The 25,440-nt window shown below is 57.5% G+C and overlaps 1 protein-coding gene across 1 annotated transcript in view; it reads left to right on the top strand.

The window, feature by feature from the left end:
- The window catches only part of gripap1 (GRIP1 associated protein 1), a 129,119-nt gene that overhangs the window by 45,328 nt on the left and 58,351 nt on the right, over nucleotides 1–25,440 (top strand). Inside the window, exons 15-16 of the mRNA XM_059949501.1 lie at nucleotides 8,258–8,379; nucleotides 14,874–15,008. Of these exons, the coding sequence (XP_059805484.1) occupies nucleotides 8,258–8,379; nucleotides 14,874–15,008 (257 nt within the window). The remainder of the gene's footprint in view (nucleotides 1–8,257; nucleotides 8,380–14,873; nucleotides 15,009–25,440) is intronic.

Below are 25,440 nucleotides of genomic sequence, written 5' to 3' on the forward strand. Positions count from 1 at the left end.
GGGGTCCTGACTGCTCGTGTTCTGGGTCTGTGAATATCTGGCTATTGGGGGCATTACTGAGCTGCTGGCTGTGTGCGATGGGGCAGATGTTGTCACCCAGTAGACCTTCCATCTCGCTACATGTTCCGTTCCACAGCAGATGTAAACCTCCCCGTCTGAAGCCCTGCTGCTTCAGAGTTCAGTCTGCTCAGGCTCCTGCCCATTCCCACCCTTCACAGAGGCATCTGTGGAACAATCGCGCTTTGCCGTTTGGCTGTCACTCGCTCTCCATCTCCTCCGCTTCAGCTGCCTGCTGCTCCCTCCCTCCGCTTCACATTTGCTTTCTGAGATCCCTCCTTCTTCCGCAATTCATGGCTGCATATCGACCCCACCCCTGCGACTTCATCCGTCCTGCTCAATCAGTCTGTCCTCAGTCGCCCCACCCCAGCCCGGGGACTGTGTCCGTCCTCAGTCGCCCCACCCCAGCCCAGGGACCGTGTCTGTCCTCAGTCGCCCCACCCCAGCCCGGGGACCGTGTCCCTCCTCAGTCGCCCCACCCCAGCCCGGGGACCGTGTCTATCCTCAGTCGCCCCACCCCAGCCCGGGGACCGTGTCTATCCTCAGTCGCCCCACCCCAGCCCGGGGACTGTCCGTGTCCGTCCTCAGTCGCCCCACCCCAGCCCGGGGACTGTCCGTGTCCGTCCTCAGTCGCCCCACCCCAGCCCGGGGACTGTCCGTGTCCGTCCTCAGTCGCCCCACCACAGCCCGGGGACTGTCCGTGTCCGTCCTCAGTCGCCCCACCCCAGCCCGGGGACCGTGTCTATCCTCAGTCGCCCCACCCCAGCCCGGGGACCGTGTCCGTCCTCAGTCGCCCCACCCCAGCCCGGGGACCGTGTCCGTCCTCAGTCGCCCCACCCCAGCCCGGGGACCGTGTCCGTCCTCAGTCGCCCCACCCCAGCCCGGGGACCGTGTCCATCCTCAGTTGCCCCACCCCAGCCCGGGGCAGTGTCCGTCCTCAGTCGCCCCACCCCAGCCCGGGGACAGTGTGTGTCCTCAGTCGCCCCACCCCAGCCCAGGGACAGTGTCCGTCATCAGTCACTCCCCCCACCCCAGCCCGGGGACTATGTCTGTCCTCACTCCCCCCACCCCAGCCTGTGGACCGTGTCCGTCCTCAGTCACCCCAACCCAGCCCAGGGCCCGTGTCCGTCCTCAGTCACTCCCCCCACCCTGGGGACCGTGTCTGTCCTCAGTCGCCCCACCCCAGCCCGGGACTGTGTGTATCCTCAGACATTCCACCCCAGCCCGGGGACAGTGTCCGTCCTCAGTCGCCCCACCCCAGCCCAGGGACAGTGTCCGTCCTCAGTCGCCCCACCCCAGCCCGGGGACAGTGTCTATCCTCAGTCACCCCACCCCAGCCCGGGGACCGTGTACGTCCTCAGTCGCCCCACCCCAGCCCGGGGACCGTGTCCGTCCTCAGTCGCCCCACCCCAGCCCAGGGACCGTGTCTATCCTCAGTCGCCCCACCCCAGCCCGGGGAACTGTGTGTATCCTCAGTCGCCCCTCCCCAGCCCAGGGACCGTGTCCGTCCTCAGTCGCCCCACCCCAGCCCGGGGAACTGTGTGTGTCCTCAGTCGCCCCAACCCAGCCCGGGGACTGTGTCCGTCCTCAGTCGCCCCACCCCAGCCCAGGGACCGTGTCCATCCTCAGTCGCCCCTCCCCAGCCCGGGGACCGTGTCCATCCTCAGTCGCCCCACCCCAGCCCGGGGACTGTGTCCATCCTCAGTCGCCCCACCCCAGCCAGGGGACCGTGTCCATCCTCAGTCGCCCCACCCCAGCCCAGGGACCGTGTCCATCCTCAGTCGCCCCACCCCAGCCCGGGGACCGTGTCCGTCCTCAGTCGCCCCACCCCAGCCCGGGGACCGTGTCCGTCCTCAGTCGCCCCACCCCAGCCCGGGGACCGTGTGTGTCCTCAGTCGCCCCACCCCAGCCCGGGGACTATGTCTGTCCTCACTCCCCCCACCCCAGCCTGTGGACCGTGTTTATCGTCACTCCCCCCACCCCAGCCCAGGGACCGTGTCCGTCCTCAGTCACCCCAACCCAGCCCAGGGCCCGTGTCCGTCCTCAGTCACTCCCCCCACCCTGGGGACCGTGTCTGTCCTCAGTCGCCCCACCCCAGCCCGGGACTGTGTGTATCCTCAGACATTCCACCCCAGCCCGGGGACAGTGTCCGTCCTCAGTCGCCCCACCCCAGCCCAGGGACAGTGTCCGTCCTCAGTCGCCCCACCCCAGCCCGGGGACAGTGTCTATCCTCAGTCACCCCACCCCAGCCCGGGGACCGTGTACGTCCTCAGTCGCCCCACCCCAGCCCGGGGACCGTGTCCGTCCTCAGTCGACCGACCCCAGCCCAGGGACCGTGTCTATCCTCAGTCGCCCCACCCCAGCCCGGGGAACTGTGTGTATCCTCAGTCGCCCCTCCCCAGCCCAGGGACCGTGTCCGTCCTCAGTCGCCCCACCCCAGCCCGGGGAACTGTGTGTGTCCTCAGTCGCCCCAACCCAGCCCGGGGACTGTGTCCGTCCTCAGTCGCCCCACCCCAGCCCAGGGACCGTGTCCATCCTCAGTCGCCCCTCCCCAGCCCGGGGACCGTGTCCATCCTCAGTCGCCCCACCCCAGCCCGGGGACTGTGTCCATCCTCAGTCGCCCCACCCCAGCCAGGGGACCGTGTCCATCCTCAGTCGCCCCACCCCAGCCCAGGGACCGTGTCCATCCTCAGTCGCCCCACCCCAGCCAGGGGACCGTGTCCATCCTCAGTCGCCACACCCCAGCCCGGGGACCGTGTCCATCCTCAGTCGCCCCACCCCAGCCCGGGGACCGTGTCCGTCCTCAGTCGCCCCACCCCAGCCCGGGGACCGTGTGTGTCCTCAGTCGCCCCACCCCAGCCCGGGGACCGTGTCCGTCCTCAGTCGCCCCACCCCAGCCCGTGGACCGTGTCCGTCCTCAGTCGCCCCACCCCAGCCCGTGGACCGTGTCCGTCCTCAGTCGCCCCACCCCAGCCCGGGGACCGTGTCTATCCTCAGTCGCCCCACCCCAGCCCGGGGACCGTGTCCGTCCTCAGTCGTCCCACCCCAGCCCGGGGACTGTCCGTGTCCATCCTCAGTTGCCCCACCCCAGCCCGGGAACTGTCCGTCCTCAGTCGCCCCACCCCAGCCCGGGGACAGTGTGTGTCCTCAGTCGCCCCACCCCAGCCCAGGGACCGTGTCCGTCCTCAGTCGCCCCACCCCAGCCCGGGGACAGTGTCCGTCCTCAGTCGCCCCACCCCAGCCCGGGGACAGTGTCCATCCTCAGTCGCCCCACCCCAGCCCGGGGACCGTGTCCATCCTCAGTCGCCCCACCCCAGCCCAGGGAACTGTGTGCGTCCTCAGTCGCCCCACCCCAGCCCGGGGACAGTGTCCATCCTCAGTCGCCCCACCCCAGCCCGGGGACAGTGTCCATCCTCAGTCGCCCCACCCCAGCCCGTGGACCGTGTCCGTCCTCAGTCGCCCCACCCCAGCCCGTGGACCGTGTCCGTCCTCAGTCGCCCCACCCCAGCCCGTGGACCGTGTCCGTCCTCAGTCGCCCCACCCCAGCCCGTGGACCGTGTCCGTCCTCAGTCGCCCCACCCCAGCCCGGGGACCGTGTCTATCCTCAGTCGCCCCACCCCAGCCCGGGGACCGTGTCCGTCCTCAGTCGTCCCACCCCAGCCCGGGGACTGTCCGTGTCCATCCTCAGTTGCCCCACCCCAGCCCGGGAACTGTCCGTCCTCAGTCGCCCCGCCCCAGCCCGGGGACAGTGTGTGTCCTCAGTCGCCCCACCCCAGCCCAGGGACCGTGTCCGTCCTCAGTCGCCCCACCCCAGCCCGGGGACAGTGTCCGTCCTCAGTCGCCCCACCCCAGCCCGGGGACAGTGTCCATCCTCAGTCGCCCCACCCCAGCCCGGGGACCGTGTCCATCCTCAGTCGCCCCACCCCAGCCCAGGGAACTGTGTGCGTCCTCAGTCGCCCCACCCCAGCCCGGGGACAGTGTCCATCCTCAGTCGCCCCACCCCAGCCCGGGGACAGTGTCCATCCTCAGTCGCCCCACCCCAGCCCGGGGACCGTGTCCATCCTCAGTCGCCCCACCCCAGCCCAGGGAACTGTGTGCGTCCTCAGTCGCCCCACCCCAGCCCGGGGACAGTGTCCATCCTCAGTCGCCCCACCCCAGCCCGGGGACAGTGTCCATCCTCAGTCGCCCCACCCCAGCCCGGGGACCGTGTCCATCCTCAGTCGCCCCACCCCAGCCCAGGGAACTGTGTGCGTCCTCAGTCGCCCCACCCCAGCCTAGGGACCGTGTCCGTCCTCAGTCGCCCCACCCCAGCCCGGGAACTGTCCGTCCTCAGTCGCCCCACCCCAGCCCGGGAACTGTGTGTGTCCTCAGTCGCCCCACCCCAGCCCAGGGACCGTGTCTATCCTCACTCCCCCCACCCCAGCCCAGGGACCGTGTCTATCCTCACTCCCCCCACCCCAGCCCGGGGACAGTGTCCGTCCTCAGTCGCCCCACCCCAGCCCGGGGACCGTGTCCGTCCTCAGTCGCCCCACCCCAGCCCGGGGACTGTCCGTCCTCAGTCGCCCCACCCCAGCCCGGGGACTGTCCATCCTCAGTCGCCCCACCCCAGCCCGGGGACCGTGTCCGTCCTCAGTCGCCCCACCCCAGCCCAGGGACCGTGTCCGTCCTCAGTCGCCCCACCCCAGCCCGGGGACCGTGTCCATCCTCAGTCGCCCCACCGCACCCTGGGGACCGTGTCCATCCTCAGTCGCTCCACCCCAGCCCGGGGACTGTCCATCCTCAGTCGCCCCAACCCAGCCCGGGAACTGTGTGTGTCCTCAGTCGCCCCACCCCAGCCCAGGGACCGTGTCTATCCTCACTCCCCCCACCCCAGCCCGGGGACAGTCCATCCTCAGTCGCCCCAGCCCAGCCCGGGGACTGTCCATCCTCAGTCGCCCCACCCCAGCCCGGGGACCGTGTCCGTCCTCAGTCGCCCCACCCCAGCCCAGGGACCGTGTCCATCCTCAGTCGCCCCACCCCAGCCCGGGGACAGTGTGTGTCCTCAGTCGCCCCACCCCAGCCCAGGGACCGTGTCCGTCCTCAGTCGCCCCACCCCAGCCCGGGGACAGTGTCCGTCCTCAGTCGCCCCACCCCAGCCCGGGGACAGTGTCCATCCTCAGTCGCCCCACCCCAGCCCGGGGACCGTGTCCATCCTCAGTCGCCCCACCCCAGCCCAGGGAACTGTGTGCGTCCTCAGTCGCCCCACCCCAGCCCGGGGACAGTGTCCATCCTCAGTCGCCCCACCCCAGCCCGGGGACAGTGTCCATCCTCAGTCGCCCCACCCCAGCCCGTGGACCGTGTCCGTCCTCAGTCGCCCCACCCCAGCCCGTGGACCGTGTCCGTCCTCAGTCGCCCCACCCCAGCCCGTGGACCGTGTCCGTCCTCAGTCGCCCCACCCCAGCCCGTGGACCGTGTCCGTCCTCAGTCGCCCCACCCCAGCCCGGGGACCGTGTCTATCCTCAGTCGCCCCACCCCAGCCCGGGGACCGTGTCCGTCCTCAGTCGTCCCACCCCAGCCCGGGGACTGTCCGTGTCCATCCTCAGTTGCCCCACCCCAGCCCGGGAACTGTCCGTCCTCAGTCGCCCCGCCCCAGCCCGGGGACAGTGTGTGTCCTCAGTCGCCCCACCCCAGCCCAGGGACCGTGTCCGTCCTCAGTCGCCCCACCCCAGCCCGGGGACAGTGTCCGTCCTCAGTCGCCCCACCCCAGCCCGGGGACAGTGTCCATCCTCAGTCGCCCCACCCCAGCCCGGGGACCGTGTCCATCCTCAGTCGCCCCACCCCAGCCCAGGGAACTGTGTGCGTCCTCAGTCGCCCCACCCCAGCCCGGGGACAGTGTCCATCCTCAGTCGCCCCACCCCAGCCCGGGGACAGTGTCCATCCTCAGTCGCCCCACCCCAGCCCGGGGACCGTGTCCATCCTCAGTCGCCCCACCCCAGCCCAGGGAACTGTGTGCGTCCTCAGTCGCCCCACCCCAGCCCGGGGACAGTGTCCATCCTCAGTCGCCCCACCCCAGCCCGGGGACAGTGTCCATCCTCAGTCGCCCCACCCCAGCCCGGGGACCGTGTCCATCCTCAGTCGCCCCACCCCAGCCCAGGGAACTGTGTGCGTCCTCAGTCGCCCCACCCCAGCCTAGGGACCGTGTCCGTCCTCAGTCGCCCCACCCCAGCCCGGGAACTGTCCGTCCTCAGTCGCCCCACCCCAGCCCGGGAACTGTGTGTGTCCTCAGTCGCCCCACCCCAGCCCAGGGACCGTGTCTATCCTCACTCCCCCCACCCCAGCCCAGGGACCGTGTCTATCCTCACTCCCCCCACCCCAGCCCGGGGACAGTGTCCGTCCTCAGTCGCCCCACCCCAGCCCGGGGACCGTGTCCGTCCTCAGTCGCCCCACCCCAGCCCGGGGACTGTCCGTCCTCAGTCGCCCCACCCCAGCCCGGGGACTGTCCATCCTCAGTCGCCCCACCCCAGCCCGGGGACCGTGTCCGTCCTCAGTCGCCCCACCCCAGCCCAGGGACCGTGTCCGTCCTCAGTCGCCCCACCCCAGCCCGGGGACCGTGTCCATCCTCAGTCGCCCCACCGCACCCTGGGGACCGTGTCCATCCTCAGTCGCTCCACCCCAGCCCGGGGACTGTCCATCCTCAGTCGCCCCAACCCAGCCCGGGAACTGTGTGTGTCCTCAGTCGCCCCACCCCAGCCCAGGGACCGTGTCTATCCTCACTCCCCCCACCCCAGCCCGGGGACAGTCCATCCTCAGTCGCCCCAGCCCAGCCCGGGGACTGTCCATCCTCAGTCGCCCCACCCCAGCCCGGGGACCGTGTCCGTCCTCAGTCGCCCCACCCCAGCCCAGGGACCGTGTCCATCCTCAGTCGCCCCACCCCAGCCCGGGGATCGTGTCCATCCTCAGTCGCCCCACCGCACCCTGGGGACCGTGTCCATCCTCAGTCGCCCCACCCCAGCCCGGGAACTGTCCGTCCTCAGTCGCCCCACCTCAGCCCGGGGACTGTCCGTCCTCAGTCGCCCCACCCCAGCCCGGGGACTGTCCATCCTCAGTCGCCCCAACCCAGCCCAGGGACCGTGTCTATCCTCAGTCGCCCCACCCCAGCCCGGGGACCGTGTCTATCCTCACTCCCCCCACCCCAGCCCGGGGACCGTGTCCATCCTCAGTCGCCCCACCCCAGCCCAGGGACTGTGTCCATCCTCAGTCGCCCCTCCCCAGCCCGGGGACCGTGCCTGTCTTCAGTCACCCCACCCCAGCCCGGGGACCGTGTCTATCCTCACTCCCCCCACCCCAGCCCGGGGACCGTGTCTATCCTCACTCCCCCCACCCCAGCCCGGGGACTGTGTGTATCCTCAGACATTCCACCCCAGCCCGGGGACCGTGTCTGTCCTCAGTCGCCCCACCCCAGCCCGGGGACTGTGTCCATCCTCTGTCACTCCCCCCAGCCCGGGGACTCTGTCCGTCCTCAAATATTCCTCCCCACCCTGAGGACCGTGTCCGTCCTCAGTCGCCCCACCCCAGCCCGGGGTCCGTGTCCATCCTCTGTCACTCCCCCCAGCCCGGGGACCATGTCCGTCATCAGACATTCCACGCCACCTTGGGGTCCGTGTCCGTCCTCAGACATTCCACCCCACCCTGAGGACCGTGTCCATCCTCAGTCGCCCCACCCCAGCCTGGGGAACGTGTCCATCCTCCGTCGCCCCACCCCACCCCGGGGACCGTGTCCATCCTCAGTTGCCCCACCACACCCTGGGGACCGTGTCCATCCTCAGTCGCCCCACCCCACCTTGGGGACTGTGTCCGTCTCGCACTGACTCCACCCCAGTCCCTGAGGTCTGTGTGTTTCACACTCCCCCACCCACCATCCCTGAGGATTTTCCCCCCGAGGTCTCCTTGCTTACACGCATTTCTGACGTCCCCACGAGAATCTGTCTCTGTGCTTCTGTTCTCCCCACCCCCTGCACCCTGGTCAGTGCTATGTCCATTCACCCTAAACATCCCCTGTCTGCGGTCTGTCTTCCACACCCTCTTGAGTTCAGTGTCTCCTACCCCTGTTCTGTCCTGGATGTCTTTGCATTATTGGGGTGTTTGAATAAATCATCTCTCTCTCTCCCTCTCTCTCTCCTCTTATAATCTCCTTCCCTCTCTCGAACCCCGCTCTCCCTCTCCCTCTCCCCCACGCTGCTGCGACCCCAGATGGAGTGTCAGAGCGCAGAGTGTCAGGAGCAGGTGGAGAGCGTGCTGTCTGAGAACGATGCTCTCCGCACCGGCCTAGCTGCGCTAGAGCAGGTACCAGTGCCCGGTCGGGGGTGGCGGCTCGCCGAGGTCGCGGTCCGCTTTGAGATGCTGGAGGGAGGGGGAAGTTGCAGCGACCAAGCCCATCTCCCTCTCCGTCCCTGGCACCGAGTTCCCCACCACCCCCACCTTGTTTCTGTGTCCTTCCCTCCCCAAACACATCAGCACTAGTGGTGTCCGTTCTGCCATACCACAAGGTCAAGGGTGTTCTGTCTGCTTTTCCTCCAGATCCCTTAATCCCCCTGCTGTGCAAATATCTAACTAACTGTGTTTTAAATAGATTTAATGAGGTAACTGCTACTGGTTCCCTGGGAAGAAATTTCCACACTGTCACTACTCTGGGGAAGGTGGTTTCTCTTTGTCTCCGTCCCGCTGGAATCTGAGGCTGCGTTCCCCAAAGCAGAGCCTAAATTTTGAGTTGTTGTGGGAGGGGGGGGGGAGGTTTGTGAATTAGTCTGCTTTGTTTTGGAAAGCAGAAGTGACAGACCACATTTCTGTGCTGTGTGTCTCTTCCACGGGATGGTGAAGGCATCCTGTGAGGGAACATGCAGAATTAAGCTATCGAGTCTGCTCCGCCATGCTGTCTGAGCTGATTTATTGTCCCTCTTAACCCCATTCGCATGCCTTCTCGCTGTATCCTTTGACACCCTGATTAATCAAGAACCTATCAACCTCCTGTTTAAAAATACCCGGAGACCTGGCTTCCACAGCCGTCCTTGGCAGCAAATTTCACAGGCTCATCACTCTCTGGCTAAAGAAATTCCTTCCTGTCACGGTTCTGAAAGAATGCTCCTCTATTCTGAGGCTGTGTCCTTTCGTCTTGGATCTCCCACCACAGGAAACTTTCTCTCCACGTCCACTGTATTGAGGCCTTTCAGCATTCAGTAGGTCTCATTCAAGTCGCCCCTCCTTCTTCTGAATTCCAGTGAATAAAGGCCCAGAGCCATCAAACTCTCCATATGACAAGCCGTTTAATTCTGAAATAATTTTTGTGGACCTCCTTTGAACCCTTTCCATCTTTTCTATGTGAGGCCTCTATATTTCTATGTGAGGCCTCACCAGAGCTTGATAAAGCCTCAGTATTACACCCTTGCGTTTATATTCCAGTCCTTTAGAAATGAATGCTGACATTGCATTTGCCTTCCTCACCACAGGCTCAAACTGCAAATTAACCTTCAGGGAATCCTGCACAAGAACTCCAAAGTCCCTTTGCACCTCAGTTTTTGTTTTTTTTATCGATTTAGAAAATAGTGAGCCATTCATTTCTTCTCCCAGAGTGCAAGACTACATGTCCTGACACTGTCGTCATCTGCCACCTCTGAGCTGCGTATTTTTCAGTGCAAGAAGTATTGGGGGTAGGGCGGATAGTGGTGCTGAAGATGAGGTCGCTGGTTTATAAGCCAAGCTAATGTGTAGTGAGGTGAGGCTGCCGATGGGGCAAAATTGAAGTCAACAGGATGAGTGGCAGTGTACAAAGGGAGAATACAGGACTGAAGGTGTTACGTTTGAATGCGCACAGTATAGGGAATTCGTATCACAGTTGCAGATTGCCAGGTATGATGTAGGCACCACGGAATCGTGGCTGGAAGAAGATTATAGCTCGGAGCTTAATGTCCAAGGATGCACGTTGCATCGAAGGACAGGCAGGAAGGCAGAAGGGTTCTGCTGGTAAAATAAATGAAATCAAATCATTAAAAAGAGGTGACATAGGGTCAGAAGGTGTGGAAACTTTGTAGATAGAGCTAAGGAGCTGCAAGGGTAAAAAGACCCTGATGGGAGTTGTGTACAAAAGGGCAATATTATATTAGTCATGGGGGATTTCAATATGCAGGTAGATTGGACTCCAGGAGGAGAAATTTCTAGAATGCCTACTTTTTAGAGCACACTAGGGAATCAGCCATTCTGGATTGGGTGTTGTGCAATTAGCTAGAATTAAAATTAGGGAGCTTAAGGTAAAAGAACCCGTAGGGCAAAGTGATCATGATATGATCCAATTCACCTTGAAATTTGAGGAGAAGCTAAAGTTGGACATCTGTATTACAGTGGAGTAAAGGAAATTACAGAGGCATGAGAGAGGAGCTGGCCAGAATTGATTGGAAAAGAACACTGGCAGGGATGATGGCAGAGCAGTAAGGACAGGAATTTCTGGAAGCAATTCAGAGGGCACAGGATATATACATTCCAAAGAGGAAGATGTACTCTAAAGGAAAGATGACTTAATCGTGGCTAACAAGAGAAGTCAAAACCAGCCTAAAAGTCAAAGAGACGGCATATAATAGAGCAGAAGTTAGTGGAAAGTTGGGAGGATCAGGGAACTTTTAAATAGCAACAGAAGGCAACTAAAAAAGTTGTTAGGAAGGTAAAGATGGAATACGAAAGTAAGCTAGCCCATAATAAAAAGGATACCAGAGGTTTCTTCAGAGAGGTGAGTGTGAATATTGGACCACTGGAAAGCGACGCCGTAGAGGTAGAAATGGGGGAACAAGGAACTGAATAAGTATTTGTATCCGTCTTCACTGTGGAAGACACTATCAATATGGTGGAAGTTCCAGGTGTCAGGGGTCTTGAGTGTGTGAAGTTACCGTAAATAGAGAACAGTACCTTGGCAAACTGAAGGGTAGATAAATCACCTGGACCAAATGGAGCACACCCCAGGGTTCTGAAGGAAGTGGCTGATGAGATTGTGGAGGCATTAGTCACAATCTTTCAAGAATCACTAGATTCTGGAATGGTTCCAGAAGACTGGAAAATCGCAAATGTCACTCCACTCTTCAAGGTCAGATGTTAGTGTTGATTATCAGGTTTCAGGGTACCTGGAGGCATAGGCTGTAAGTCGGCATGGTTTCCTCAAGGGAAAATCTTGCCTGACAAATCTGCTGGAATTCTTTGAAGAAACCACAAGCAGAATAGATGGTGGATGTTGTGTAGTTGGAATTTCAGAATTCCAACAGGGTGACAGGGTGCCACAAGCTGTGAGCCCGTGGTTTTGCAGGAAAGACTCTGGCATGGATAAAGCAGTAGCTGACTGGCAGGAGGCAAAGTGGGAATAAAAGGAGCCTTTTCTGGCTGGCTGCCAGTGACTAGTGGTGTTTCACAGGGGTCTGTGTGGTAGACCGGTTCTTTTTAGTTAAGTGTCAATGATTTGGATGATGGAATTGATGGCTTTTTTGCAAAGTTTGCAGACAATATGAAGGTAGGTGGAGGGGCAGGTAGTCTTGAGGAAGTAGACGAGGCATTTTCACCCTCAGAACTGCTGCTCACTGGATGTTTGTTTGTTTTTCACATCATTCTCTGTAAACTTTAGAGACTGTTGTACATGAAAATCCCAGGAGATCAGTTTCTGAGATACTCAGGCCACTCTGCTTGAATTTGACAGTCACAACTGATCCTCTTGACCATGTCTGCATGCTTTTATGCATTGAGTGCCACCACATGATTGGCTGATTAGATATTTGCACTAACAAACAAGTATACATAATAAAATGGCCAATAAAACCAGCCATTCTGGGGAGAACATATCTCTGATCTTACCTGGGAATTAATACTGCTTCCTTCATTGGGGAGAAGATACTTATTGACAAACTCTCCCGCCCTCTCCCCACTCTTTTACTCTGAGCTCAGGCAGAAATAATCAGTGTTTCACAACTTTCTCCCTCTCCAAATACTTTGCTGACTTCCTGCTGTCTCCATTAGTACCAACTTCTGATTGTCTGCAGTGGTGCATTTAGAACCGTCACACATATCGCCGCCCTCGTTGGCTCTCTCTGTTCCTTTGTGTATAGTCCCTTAGCACACATTTCCAGGGCGTAGTTAGACACAATGCAACTTGGGCTAAGTCCACACTAGACCAGATACATCGGTAACCGAAGCTTTCTCTCTTCATTTTGACCCTCCATCCACGTGGAAACGGTGTTTGCCTCCCCCCGAAAACGGAGTTTTTCTAAAACGCCCTCCAGAGTGTGTAAATTTGAAAATGACGATTGGCCGGAGCAGTGTGGACGGGGTAACCGGAGATTTCTAGAAATGCTGTCATGACATGCTGGAACAACCTAACAATTTCAGAACAGGCAGCAATAGACTGAAGCCAGAAGAGTTAGAAATTTACTCACCAAATACTTTGACCCATAACTTACTAAATAAATTAGTATACACACTTTGCCCTGTTTTCTGTCCTTGCTCGTATGAAGGTGGTTTACCTATTTATGCAAGTACTTCTTTGACAATAGACGTGTAACAGCCTAATGTAACATTGTATGGAAATACAAGGTAACACTGATGCAGATCATGTTCTATACATTTATCAAAGTGCTTTGTTAATGCCACAGAGTTAGTCAGTTTTCCAATGTTCGTCGTCAGTCGGGTCATGAACTCCTTGTCGGTTGCCTCCTGTGTGAGAGCTGCCAGCTGTCCATCATTCGGCAATTTCGTTTTAAGTTTTCTAGTCTGTAACTGCACAAATGCAGACTTTTACAGCGAGATTCGACACAAAACATGTCGCTTGTTTTCTGTAGATGTGCCCAATAGGAGGAGAACCGTCCAGATACCCGTTTTGGTGTGGACGCCTATCGTTTTTACCCGAAACCGGCGTTTTCAAAATTATCCGGTCTAGTGTGGACGTAGCCTGAGCCTACAGTACTTCACTGATCAGGCCCCTCTCATACTCTGTCAGAGCATTTACTGCACTACCCTCATTGCTCTCTGCACCGGGGTCCCAACCTGCGACACATGGACCCCTCAGTTAATTGGAAGGCTCCTCGGCTTAAAAAGATTTAGGAATCTCTGCTCGACCCTGTCTCACCATGCATTCTAAGGGCACAGAGTGGAAGTAAGCCCCTGGTGTCACATATGTATAGTATCTACTACACGTCCCCCATTGACCCTGCCTGATCCTCAGAGGTGGTTTTGCCATGAACAAACTAATTTCTTTTAAATGTATTCCTTTAAAGCAAATGCGTTAACGCTGGTTTCCATCTTGGGAACAGCCGGGTGGAGTCCCCATCTTGCCTGCAGCATCATCAAGCGGGAGCCACAAAGCCGGTGGTGGACAATACTGACAGTGCAGTAGGAGACTTGCTCTGCATTGAACAGGCAGTGTAGAGGGAGCTTCACTCTGTCTCTGACCCCAGGAGTGTGTGATGGGACAGTGTGGAGGGAGCTTCACTCTGTGTCTGACCCCGGGAGTGTGTGATGGGACAGTGTGGAGGGAGATTCACTCTGTGTCTGACCCCGGGAGTGAGTGATGGGACGGTGTGGAGGGAGTTTCACTCTGTGTCTGACCCCGGGAGTGTGTGATGGGACAGTCTGGAGGGAGATTCACTCTGTGTCTGACCCCGGGAGTGTGAGATGGGACGGTATGGAGGGAGTTTCACTCTGTGTCTGACCCCGGGAGTGTGTGATGGGATGGTGTGGAGGGAGTTTCACTCTGTGTCTGACCCCGGGAGTGTGTGATGGGACAGAGTGGAGGGAGCTTCACTCTGTGTCTGACCCCGGGAGTGTGTGATGGGACAGAGTGGAGGGAACTTCACTCTGTGTCTAACCCCGGGAGTGTGTGATGGGACAGTGTGGAGGGAGATTCACTCTGTGTCTGACCCCGGGAGTGTGTGATGGGATGGAGTGGAGGGAGTTTCACTCTGTGTCTGACCCCGGGAGTGTGTGATGGGACAGTCTGGAGGGAGATTCACTCTGTGTCTGACCCCGGGAGTGTGAGATGGGACGGTATGGAGGGAGTTTCACTCTGTGTCTGACCCCGGGAGTGTTTGATGGGATGGTGTGGAGGGAGTTTCACTCTGTGTCTGACCCCGGGAGTGTGTGATGGGACAGAGTGGAGGGAGCTTCACTCTGTGTCTGACCCCGGGAGTGTGTGATGGGACAGAGTGGAGGGAACTTCAATCTGTGTCTAACCCCGGGAGTGTGTGATGGGACAGTGTGGAGGGAGATTCACTCTGTGTCTGACCCCGTGAGTGTGTGATGGGACGGTGTAGAGGGAACTTCACTCTGTGTCTGACCCCGGGAGTGTGTGATGGGACGGTGTGGAGGGAGCTTCACTCTGTGTCTAATCACGGGAGTGTGTGATGGGACAGTGTGGAGGGAGCTTCACTCTGTGTCTGACCTCATCAGTGTGTGATGGGACGGTGTGGAGGGAGATTCACTCTGTGTCTGACCCCGGGAGTGTGTGATGGGACGGTGTAGAGGAAACTTCACTCTGTGTCTGACCCCGGGAGTATGTGATCAGACGTTGTGGAGGGAGATTCACTCTGTGTCTGACCCCGGGAGTGTGTGATGGGACGGTGTGGAGGGAGATTCACTCTGTGTCTGACCCCGGGAGTGTGTGATGGGACGGTGTGGAGGGAGATTCACTCTGTGTCTGACCCCGGGAGTGTGTGATGGGACGGTGTGGAGGGTGCTTCACTTTGTAACCAACCCTGCGAGTGTGTGATGGGACGACTTCGTCCCTGTGTCTGACTCTGCTGTTATTTCTCCCGGAACAGATCCAGACGGCTAAGACACAGGAGGTGAACCAGTTGCGGGATCAGGTGACATCGCTGACCCTTGACATCCAACAGCGACAGGGCGAGGTGGACGGACTTGTGGCCGAGCGCGACGACCTCAACAGCCAGCTGCAGGTGAGGTCCAGTGTGGAGCTGCTTCCCCCTTGGCTGCCGGCTGCACCATGTGTTCAGCCGGTTCGAGACGTTCGGGGTTACTGTATTTAGTATTCTCTGCAGACCTTTACTTCCAGGTAACGTTGCAGCTCTGAAACTGGTCAGGTCACAGTTGGAGCATTGTGTTCAGTTCTGGCTGCCTGCACTAGAGAACCTGTCTTTTGAGGGTAAGCTGTGGAGCGGAGCAGGATGAGGGCCATCTTGATAGTGGTGCATGAGATTCTAAGAGTCATAGATCGAGTGAGCAGCAAGAGACCTTTTTCCGGGGCTGCAATGGCTACTAGGGCTGCAGATGATTGGAAGAAAGTGTGTGGGGGTGGGGGTGTCGGCCGTAATGTTTTTACACAGAGAGAGGTAAGTGTATGGGGTGATGCAGGGGCAGATACGTTATGAAAATTTAAGGAACTCTTAGATGGGTAAATGAAAATTAAGAGGGCTACGTTGAAAGGAAGGGTTAAATTGATCATAGAGTAGGTTAAAAAGTTGGCACAGCATCGTGGGCTAGAGAATCTGTATTGGTCTGTAATGTTTTATGTTCTATGTTCACCTTAAAATTATGTTCTCTCGTAAGTCTCTGACTTTCCACTCGATTTAGGAACATTTAAGGTTAAAGCTCACTCAACTTTCCAACATAATGGCGTGCTCCCTAATATCTGCTCTGCACCTTCTCTAATTGAGACAGATACATTAGGAACATTTAAGAGACTCTTCGATGGGCACATGGGTGAAAGGAGAAGCAGCCGGCTATGTTACTGGGTTTGATTGGTCTCAGACTAAGTTAAAAGGGCAGCACCACAACATGGGTGAAGGGTCTGTACTGTGCTGTAATGTTTGGCCAGTGGCAAGTTCCAAAAGCAGAATTTCCCAGTGGCAAAACATTCCCTTTGCCGTTCCGACGTGATGGTCCACGGCCGCCTCTTGTGTCACTCTCAGGGTGGAGGAGCAATACTCTTTATTCCGTCCGGGTAGCCTCCAACCTGATGGCTTGAATATTGATTTCCCCTCCCAGAAGAAAAAATCCTTCCCCATTCTGATATTCCCCACCCTGGCCCCTTACCTCTTCTCAGCTGCTTACCACCTCCCCCTGGTGCTTCCCCTCGCTTTCTTCCATGGTCCACTCTCCTCCCCTGTCAGATTCCTTCCTTTCCAGCCCTTGACCTTTTCCACCCACCCGGCTTCACCTGTCACCCAGCTTTCCTCCTTCCCCTCGCCCACCGTTTTATTCCAACGTCTTTCCCCTTTCCTTTGCAGTCCTGAAGGAGGGTCTGGGCCCAGAACGTTTATTTATTCATTTCCATAGATGCTGCCTGATGTGCCGAGTTCCTCCGGCATTTTGTGTGTGTTGCTCTGGATTACCAGCATCTGCAGAATTTCTCATGTTCGTTGTCACACTCACGTTCCTAGGATATTTGTACAAATGCCATGAAAAGCTTAAAGATTAGCCCTATTTGTCACAGGTACATTGAAAATATACAGGGAAATGTGTTTTTTGTATTAACAGCCCACACTATCCGGGGATATGCTGGGCCAGCCTCCAAGTGTTGCCAATGTAGCATGCCCACAATTCAATGACCCTAACCCATTCATCTTTAGAATGTGGGAGGAAACCCACAGATGGCTGTGGAGACCAAGGTTGATAGAGACTCTTGATTAGTCAGGGTGTCAAAGGTTATGGGGAGAAGTCTAGAGAATGGGGTTGAGATGGATAATAAATCAGCCGTGATGGAATGGCAGAGCAGGCTTGATGGACCGAATGGCCCAATTCTACTCCTATGGTCTAATTTCCTAAGCAACTTTAGGGAAACGTGCTTGCCCTGACGTTGAAGCTGGTTTGGTTCCTTCCAACCAAAATGACCTGGGATTAATATCTGGGGGAGCATCTGGGAAGCAGCAATCTCAAGGTAAACTTCAGACGAGAGGAATAAATAGACGGGTCCAAGGCCAGCATAAACCATTGGAGAAAGGCCAAGTTTAATAGGATATGAATTGACATGCCTCGGCGAAGTGGGAATCGAAACCTCACAGGCAAACCTCTAATAGGTTAATGGAAACTTCTCAGAGCTGGGACGATGCTTCAGCGAAATTTTGTCGTTGGTAAGGACAGCTTGGTAATACAGCAGTTAGTGTCGTGCCTCAGTGACCTTGCCCGCTGCAGCAGTGTCACATACTCCGCATGACTGTGAGGGAGTGTGTCACATACTCCCCATAACTGTGAGGGAGAGTGTCACAGGCAGTGTGTGTACACTGCAGTTTCCACCCACATCCCAAGACGTGGTCGTCATTAACGGCTGCACGGTGTCTCCATAGTGCAATAGGATTAGAGACCAACTGGAAAATTTACTCCTAGAAGTGAGCACTACACTCTGTAAGACACAAGAGCAGAACTAGTTAATTCAGCCCATTGAGTTCTCCATCATTCTCCATCATGCCCTCTCCCTGTAGCCTTTGATGAAGACGGCAGAGTTTATCATCAAAACGTTGATTATAATTGATACCTTTACCCAGCTGGAAGCCCAAGAAGAGTTTATACATTTGACTAATCAAGAACTTAACAACTTCTGCTTTAAATACACCCAACGACCTGGCCTCCACAGATTGACCGCCCTCTGGCTAAAGAAATTCCTCCACATCTCTGTTCTAAATGGATGACCGTCTATTCTCAGGCTGTGCCCTCTGGTCCGAGACTCCCCCACTATAGGAAACACCCTCTCCATGTCCACTGTACCTTGGCCTTCCAACATTCAATGGGTTTCAGTGCTATCCAGCCTCTCCTCACTCATCTAAACAGCAGTGAGTAGTCGTAGAAAGAGATAGCATGGAAACAGGCCATTCAACCCTCTGAACCCACATCAATTAATCCACCCACTTGTAATACCAATATAACCCCAACCCATCTCATTCTGCCCCCTCACACACAGACACGAACACTGGTCTAGGGAGTTTTCAGTAGTCAATTAATCCCCGACCCCACAGGTCACTGGGATGTGGGAGGAAAGTGGAGCACACAGAAAAGCACACGGTGGCACAGGGAGAACATACACACACTGCCAGAATACCTCATGTGTATGAGCAGTGACATGTGGCCGCCACTAGGTGGGGATGCCGAGCGAGGAACGGCAGTACGCACATTTCAGAGGCCTGTTTCCACACTATCTCTGTCTATGGCTATGACTGGAGAAACGCACAAGATCGGGCAGCCATCCATGGAGCTGAATAAACAGTTCACGTTTCAGCTGACACCCTTCCTCAGGAGCAGAAAGAAAGGGGGAAGACACCAGATTTTAAATGTGCAGGAATGGGAAGCAAGACGAGTTGTAAGGTGATAGGTGTGTGGGAAAGGTAAAGGGCTGGAGAGGTAGGAATCTGATCTCGAAGGAGAGTAGACCATGGTAGAAGGGGAAAGAGGAGGGGACTTGGGGAGGCGATGGGCAGGTGAGCAGAAGAGTTAACAGACCAGAGTGGGCCACAGAACAAGAGCAAAGAGAGAAGGGAAAACTTTTTCATCTAAAGGAGAAATCAGTGTTCATATCAACAGGTCAAAGGTTACACAGTGATGTACCCGTCCCCACTGGTACCGTACCCCGGTGTCACACAGCGACGGACCCGTGCCCGTCACGGTACCGGTGGGGACGGGTCAGTCGCTGTGTGACATCAGGGTATGGTACCGGTGGGGACAGGTCTGTCACTGTGTAACACCGGGGTACGGTACCGGTGTGGACGGGTCAGTCGCTGTGTGACATCGGGGTACAGTACCGATGGGGATGGGTCTGTCACTGTGTAACATCGGGATACGGTACCGGTGGGGATGGGTCTGTCGCTGTGTAACATCGGGGTACGGTACCAGTGGGGATGGGTCTGTCGCTGTGTAACATCGGGGTACGGTACCAGTGGGGACGGGTCTGTCACTGTATAATGCAGGGATACAGTATCTTGGGGTTTAGGGTAAAGGTCATCGCTAGTACAGTTGTCAGCTGATGAAAGGATATCGTCAACATGGCAGTTGGCGCGTGAAAGGATAGGGTAAAGCTCATGGTTGTCACGGCCGTCAGACACCAAAATGACTCTGTAAAGGTCAGGATCAGCCCGGCAGTCGGCCAGCGAGAAGTGAGGCTGAATGTCATCTTCAGCATAGCGGTCGGCTGGCAAAAGGTCATCATCGGCACAACGGACAGCTGGTTAGAGGACAGGGTAAGGGTCATCATCGGCACAACGGACAGCTGGTTAGAGGACAGGGTAAGGGTCATCATCGGCACAACGGACAGCTGGTTAGAGGACAGGGTAAGGGTCTACATCGGCACAACGGACAGCTGGTTAGAGGACAGGGTAAGGATCATTATCGGCACAACGGACAGCTGGTTAGAGGACAGGGTAAGGGTCATCATCGGCACAACGGACAGCTGGTTAGAGGATAGGGTAAGGGTCATCATCGGCACAACGGACAGCTGGTTAGAGGACAGGGTAAGGGTCATCATCGGCACAACGGACAGCTGGTTAGAGGACAGGGTAAGGGTCATCATCGGCACAACGGACAGCTGGTTAGAGGACAGGGTAAGGGTCATCATCGGCACAACGGACAGCTGGTTAGAGGACAGGGTAAGGGTCATCATCGGCACAACGGACAGCTGGTTAGAGGACAGGGTAAGGGTCATCATCGGCACAACGGACAGCTGGTTAGAGGAGAGGGTAAGGGTCATCATCGGCACAACGGACAGCTGGTTAGAGGACAGGGTAAGGGTCATCATCGGCACAACGGACAGCTGGTTAGAGGATAGGGTAAGGGTCATCATCGGCACAAAGGACAGCTGGTTAGAGGATAGGGTAAGGGTCATCATCGGCACAACGGACAGCTGGTTAGAGGACAGGGTAAGGGTCATCATCGGCACAACGGACAGCTGGTTAGAGGACAGGGTAAGGGTCATCATCGGCACAACGGACAGCTGGTTAGAGGATAGGGTAAGGGTCATCATCGGCACAACGGACAGCTGGTTAGAGGATAGGGTAAGGGTCATCATCGGCACAACGGACAGCTGGTTAGAGGATAGGGTAAGGGTCATCATCGGCACAACGGACAGCTGGTTAGAGGATAGGGTAAGGGTCATCATCGGCACAACGGACAGCTGGTTAGAGGAGAGGGTAAGGGTCATCATCGGCACAACGGACAGCTGGTTAGAGGATAGGGTAAGGGTCTATATCGGCACAACGGACAGCTGGTTAGAGGATCGGGTAAGGGTCATCATCGGCACAACGGACAGCTGGTTAGAGGACAGGGTAAGGGTCTACATCGGCACAACGGACAGCTGGTTAGAGGACAGGGTAAGGGTCATCATCGGCACAACGGACAGCTGGTTAGAGGAGAGGGTAAGGGTCATCATCGGCACAACGGACAGCTGGTTAGAGGACAGGGTAAGGGTCATCATCGGCACAACGGACAGCTGGTTAGAGGATAGGGTAAGGGTCATCATCGGCACAACGGACAGCTGGTTAGAGGAGAGGGTAAGGGTCTATATCGGCACAACGGACAGCTGGTTAGAGGACAGGGTAAGGGTCATCATCGGCACAACGGACAGCTGGTTAGAGGACAGGGTAAGGGTCATCATCGGCACAACGGACAGCTGGTTAGAGGACAGGGTAAGGGTCATCATCGGCACAACGGACAGCTGGTTAGAGGACAGGGTAAGGGTCATCATCGGCACAACGGACAGCTGGTTAGAGGATAGGGTAAGGGTCATCATCGGCACAACGGACAGCTGGTTAGAGGAGAGGGTAAGGGTCTATATCGGCACAACGGACAGCTGGTTAGAGGACAGGGTAAGGGTCATCATCGGCACAACGGACAGCTGGTTAGAGGACAGGGTAAGGGTCATCATCGGCACAACGGACAGCTGGTTAGAGGATAGGGTAAGGGTCATCATCGGCACAACGGACAGCTGGTTAGAGGACAGGGTAAGGGTCATCATCGGCACAACGGACAGCTGGTTAGAGGATAGGGTAAGGGTCATCATCGGCACAACGGACAGCTGGTTAGAGGATAGGGTAAGGGTCATCATCGGCACAACGGACAGCTGGTTAGAGGATAGGGTAAGGGTCATCATCGGCACAACGGACAGCTGGTTAGAGGAGAGGGTAAGGGTCTATATCGGCACAACGGACAGCTGGTTAGAGGACAGGGTAAGGGTCATCATCGGCACAACGGACAGCTGGTTAGAGGACAGGGTAAGGGTCATCATCGGCACAACGGACAGCTGGTTAGAGGATAGGGTAAGGGTCATCATCGGCACAACGGACAGCTGGTTAGAGGACAGGGTAAGGGTCATCATCGGCACAACGGACAGCTGGTTAGAGGATAGGGTAAGGGTCATCATCGGCACAACGGACAGCTGGTTAGAGGATAGGGTAAGGGTCATCATCGGCACAACGGACAGCTGGTTAGAGGATAGGGTAAGGGTCATCATCGGCACAACGGACAGCTGGTTAGAGGATAGGGTAAGGGTCATCATCGGCACAACGGACAGCTGGTTAGAGGATAGGGTAAGGGTCATCATCGGCACAACGGACAGCTGGTTAGAGGAGAGGGTAAGGGTCATCATCGGCACAACGGACAGCTGGTTAGAAGACAGGGTAAGGGTCTACATCGGCACAACGGACAGCTGGTTAGAGGACAGGGTAAGGGTCTATATCGGCACAAAGGACAGCTGGTTAGAAGACAGGGTAAGGGTCATCATCGGCACAACGGACAGCTGGTTAGAGGATAGGGTAAGGGTCATCATCGGCACAACGGACAGCTGGTTAGAGGATAGGGTAAGGGTCATCATCGGCACAACGGACAGCTGGTTAGAGGACAGGGTAAGGGTCTATATCGGCACAACGGACAGCTGGTTAGAGGAGAGGGTAAGGGTCATCATCGGCACAACGGACAGCTGGTTAGAGGACAGGGTAAGGGTCATCATCGGCACAACGGACAGCTGGTTAGAGGATAGGGTAAGGGTCATCATCGGCACAACGGACAGCTGGTTAGAGGATAGGGTAAGGGTCATCATCGGCACAACGGACAGCTGGTTAGAGGACAGGGTAAGGGTCATCATCGGCACAACGGACAGCTGGTTAGAGGAGAGGGTAAGGGTCATCATCGGCACAACGGACAGCTGGTTAGAGGACAGGGTAAGGGTCATCATCGGCACAACGGACAGCTGGTTAGAGGATCGGGTAAGGGTCATCATCGGCACAACGGACAGCTGGTTAGAGGACAGGGTAAGGGTCATCATCGGCACAACGGACAACTGGTTAGAGGATAGGGTAAGGGTCATCATCGGCACAACGGACAGCTGGTTAGAGGATAGGGTAAGGGTCTATATCGGCACAATGGACAGCTGGTTAGAGGACAGGGTAAGGGTCTACATCGGCACAACGGACAGCTGGTTAGAGGATAGGGTAAGGGTCTACATCGGCACAACGGACACCTGGTTAGAGGACAGGGTAAGGGTCATCATCCGTCAGCCGGGGAATCAATCGGGTGAAGAGCATCATCAGATGGTGATCGGCCAGTGTAAAAGTCATCGTGGTCGGCCGGAGAGCGGACAGAGTAAAGCTCATTGTGAGTACCGTGGTCAGCCAGCAAATGGCCCAGTCCATTCATTGAAGCCAGAGGAAGCAGAAATATAATCAATTTTCAGCATTTAATATTAATGGGACTGTCTAACCTTGTTTTAACCCTGAAATTGTACCGCAATGGTGATAATACCCACTCAATGGCACTCTAAATAATGCAGCAGGGAAAGGGGAAGTTAAGGCGGTTTGGCAGTCAAACTCAAACCACAAAATCAAAACCAGAACTTGCTGAACTTAATCAGGTCCATCACTGTGTAACACCGGTGTACGTTACCGGTGGGGACGGGTCTGTCACTGTGTGACACCGGTGTACGTTACCGGTGGGGACGGGTCTGTCACTGTGTGACACCGGTGTACGTTACCGGTGGGGACGGGTCCGTCACTGTGTGACACCGGTGTACGTTACCGGTGGGGACGTGTCTGTCACTGTGTGACACCGGTGTACGTTACCGGTGGGGACGTGTCTGTCACTGTGTAACACCGGTGTACGTTACCGGTGGGGTCGGGTCTGTCACTGTGTAACACCGGGGTACGGTACCGGCGGGGACGGGTCTGTCACTCTGTGACACCGGGGTACGGTACCGGTGGGGACGGGTCTGTCACGGTGTGACACTGGGGTACGGTACCGGTGGGGACAGGTCTGTCACTGTGTGACACCGGGGTACGGTACCGGTGGGGACGGGTCTGTCACTGTGTAACACCGGGGTACGGTACCGATGGGGACGGGTCTGTCACTGTGTAACACCGGGGTACGTTACCGGTGGGGACGGGTCTGTCACTGTGTAACACCGGGGTACGGTACCGATGGGGACGAGAGTGTCAGTGTCTAACACCGGGGTTGTGTACCGATGGGGTCGAGGCTGTCAGTGTCTAACACCGGGGTACGGTACCGATGGGGACGAGGCTGTCAGTGTCTACCACTGGGGTACGGTACCGATGGGGACGAGGCTGTCACTGTGTAACACCGGGGTACGGTACCGATGGGGACGAGACTGTCAGTGTCTGACACCGGGGTACGGTACCGATGGGGACGAGGCTGTCAGTGTCTAACACCGGGGTACGGTACCGATGGGGACAAGGCTGTCAGTGTCTGACACCGGGGTACGGTACCGATGGGGACGAGGCTGTCAGTGTCTAACACCGGGGTACGGTACCGATGGGGACCAGGCTGTCAATGTCTAACACTGGGGTACGGTACCGATGGGGACGAGAATGTCAGTGTCTAACACCGGGGTACGGTACCGATGGGGACGAGACTGTCAGTGTCTAACACCGGGGTACGGTACCGATGGGGACGAGGCTGTCAGTGTCCAACACCGGGGTACGGTACCGATGGGGACGAGGCTGTCAGTGTCTGACACCGGGGTACGGTACCGATGGGGACGAGGCTGTCAGTGTCTAACACCGGGGGGTACAGTACCGATGGGGACGAGGCTGTCAGTGTCTAACACCGGGGTACGGTACCGATGGGGACGAGACTATCAGTGTCTAACACCGGGGTACGGTACCGATGGGGTCGAGACTGTCAGTGTCTAACACCGGGGTACGGTACCGATGGGGACGAGGCTGTCAGTGTCTGACACCGGGGTACGGTACCGATGGGGACGAGGCTGTCAGTGTCTGACACCGGGGTACGGTACCGATGGGGACGAGGCTGTCAGTGTCTAACACCGGGGGGTACGGTACCGATGGGGACGAGGCTGTCAGTGTCTAACACCGGGGTACGGTACCGATGGGGACGAGGCTGTCAGTGACTAACACCGGGGTACGGTACCGATGGGGACGAGGCTGTCAGTGTCTGACACCGGGGTACGGTACCGATGGGGACGAGGCTGTCAGTGTCTGACACCAGGGTACGGTACCGATGGGGACAAGGCAGTCAGTGTCTAACACCGGGGTACGGTACCGATGGGGACGAGGCAGTCAGTGTCTTACACCGGGGTACGGTACCGATGGGGACGAGGCAGTCAGTGTCTAACACCGGGGTACGGTACCGATGGGGACGAGGCTGTCAGTGTCTGACACCGGGGTACGGTACCGATGGGGACAAGGCAGTCAGTGTCTAACACCGGGGTACGGTACCGATGGGGACGAGGCTGTCAGTGTCTGACACCGGGGTACGGTACCGATGGGGACAAGGCAGTCAGTGTCTAACACCGGGGTACGGTACCGATGGGGACGAGGCAGTCAGTGTCTAACACCGGGGTACGGTACCGATGGGGACGAGGCTGTCAGTGTCTGACACCGGGGTACGGTACCGATGGGGACGAGGCTGTCAGTGTCTGACTCCGGGGTACGGTACCGATGGGGACGAGGCTGTCAGTGTCTAACACCGGGGGGTACGGTACCGATGGGGACGAGGCAGTCAGTGTCTAACACCGGGGTACGGTACCGATGGGGACGAGGCTGTCAGTGTCTGACACCGGGGTACGGTACCGATGGGGACGAGGCTGTCAGTGTCTGACTCCGGGGTACGGTACCGATGGGGACGAGGCTGTCAGCGTCTAACACCGGGGTACGGTACCGATGGGGACGAGGCCTGTCAGTGTCTAACACCGGGGTACGGTACCGTTGGGGACGAGGCTGTCAGTGTCTGACACCGGGGTACGTTACCGATGGGGACGAGGCTGTCAGTGTCTAACACCGGGGTACGGTACCGATGGGGACGAGGCTGTCAGTGTCTAACACCGGGGTACGGTACCGATGGGGACGAGGCTGTCAGTGTCTAACACCGGGGTACGGTAGCGATGGGGTCGAGACTGTCAGTGTCTAACACCGGGGTACGGTA

This window comes from Hypanus sabinus, chromosome 24 (genome assembly GCF_030144855.1).
Source record: "Hypanus sabinus isolate sHypSab1 chromosome 24, sHypSab1.hap1, whole genome shotgun sequence".
Lineage (NCBI taxonomy): Eukaryota > Metazoa > Chordata > Chondrichthyes > Myliobatiformes > Dasyatidae > Hypanus > Hypanus sabinus.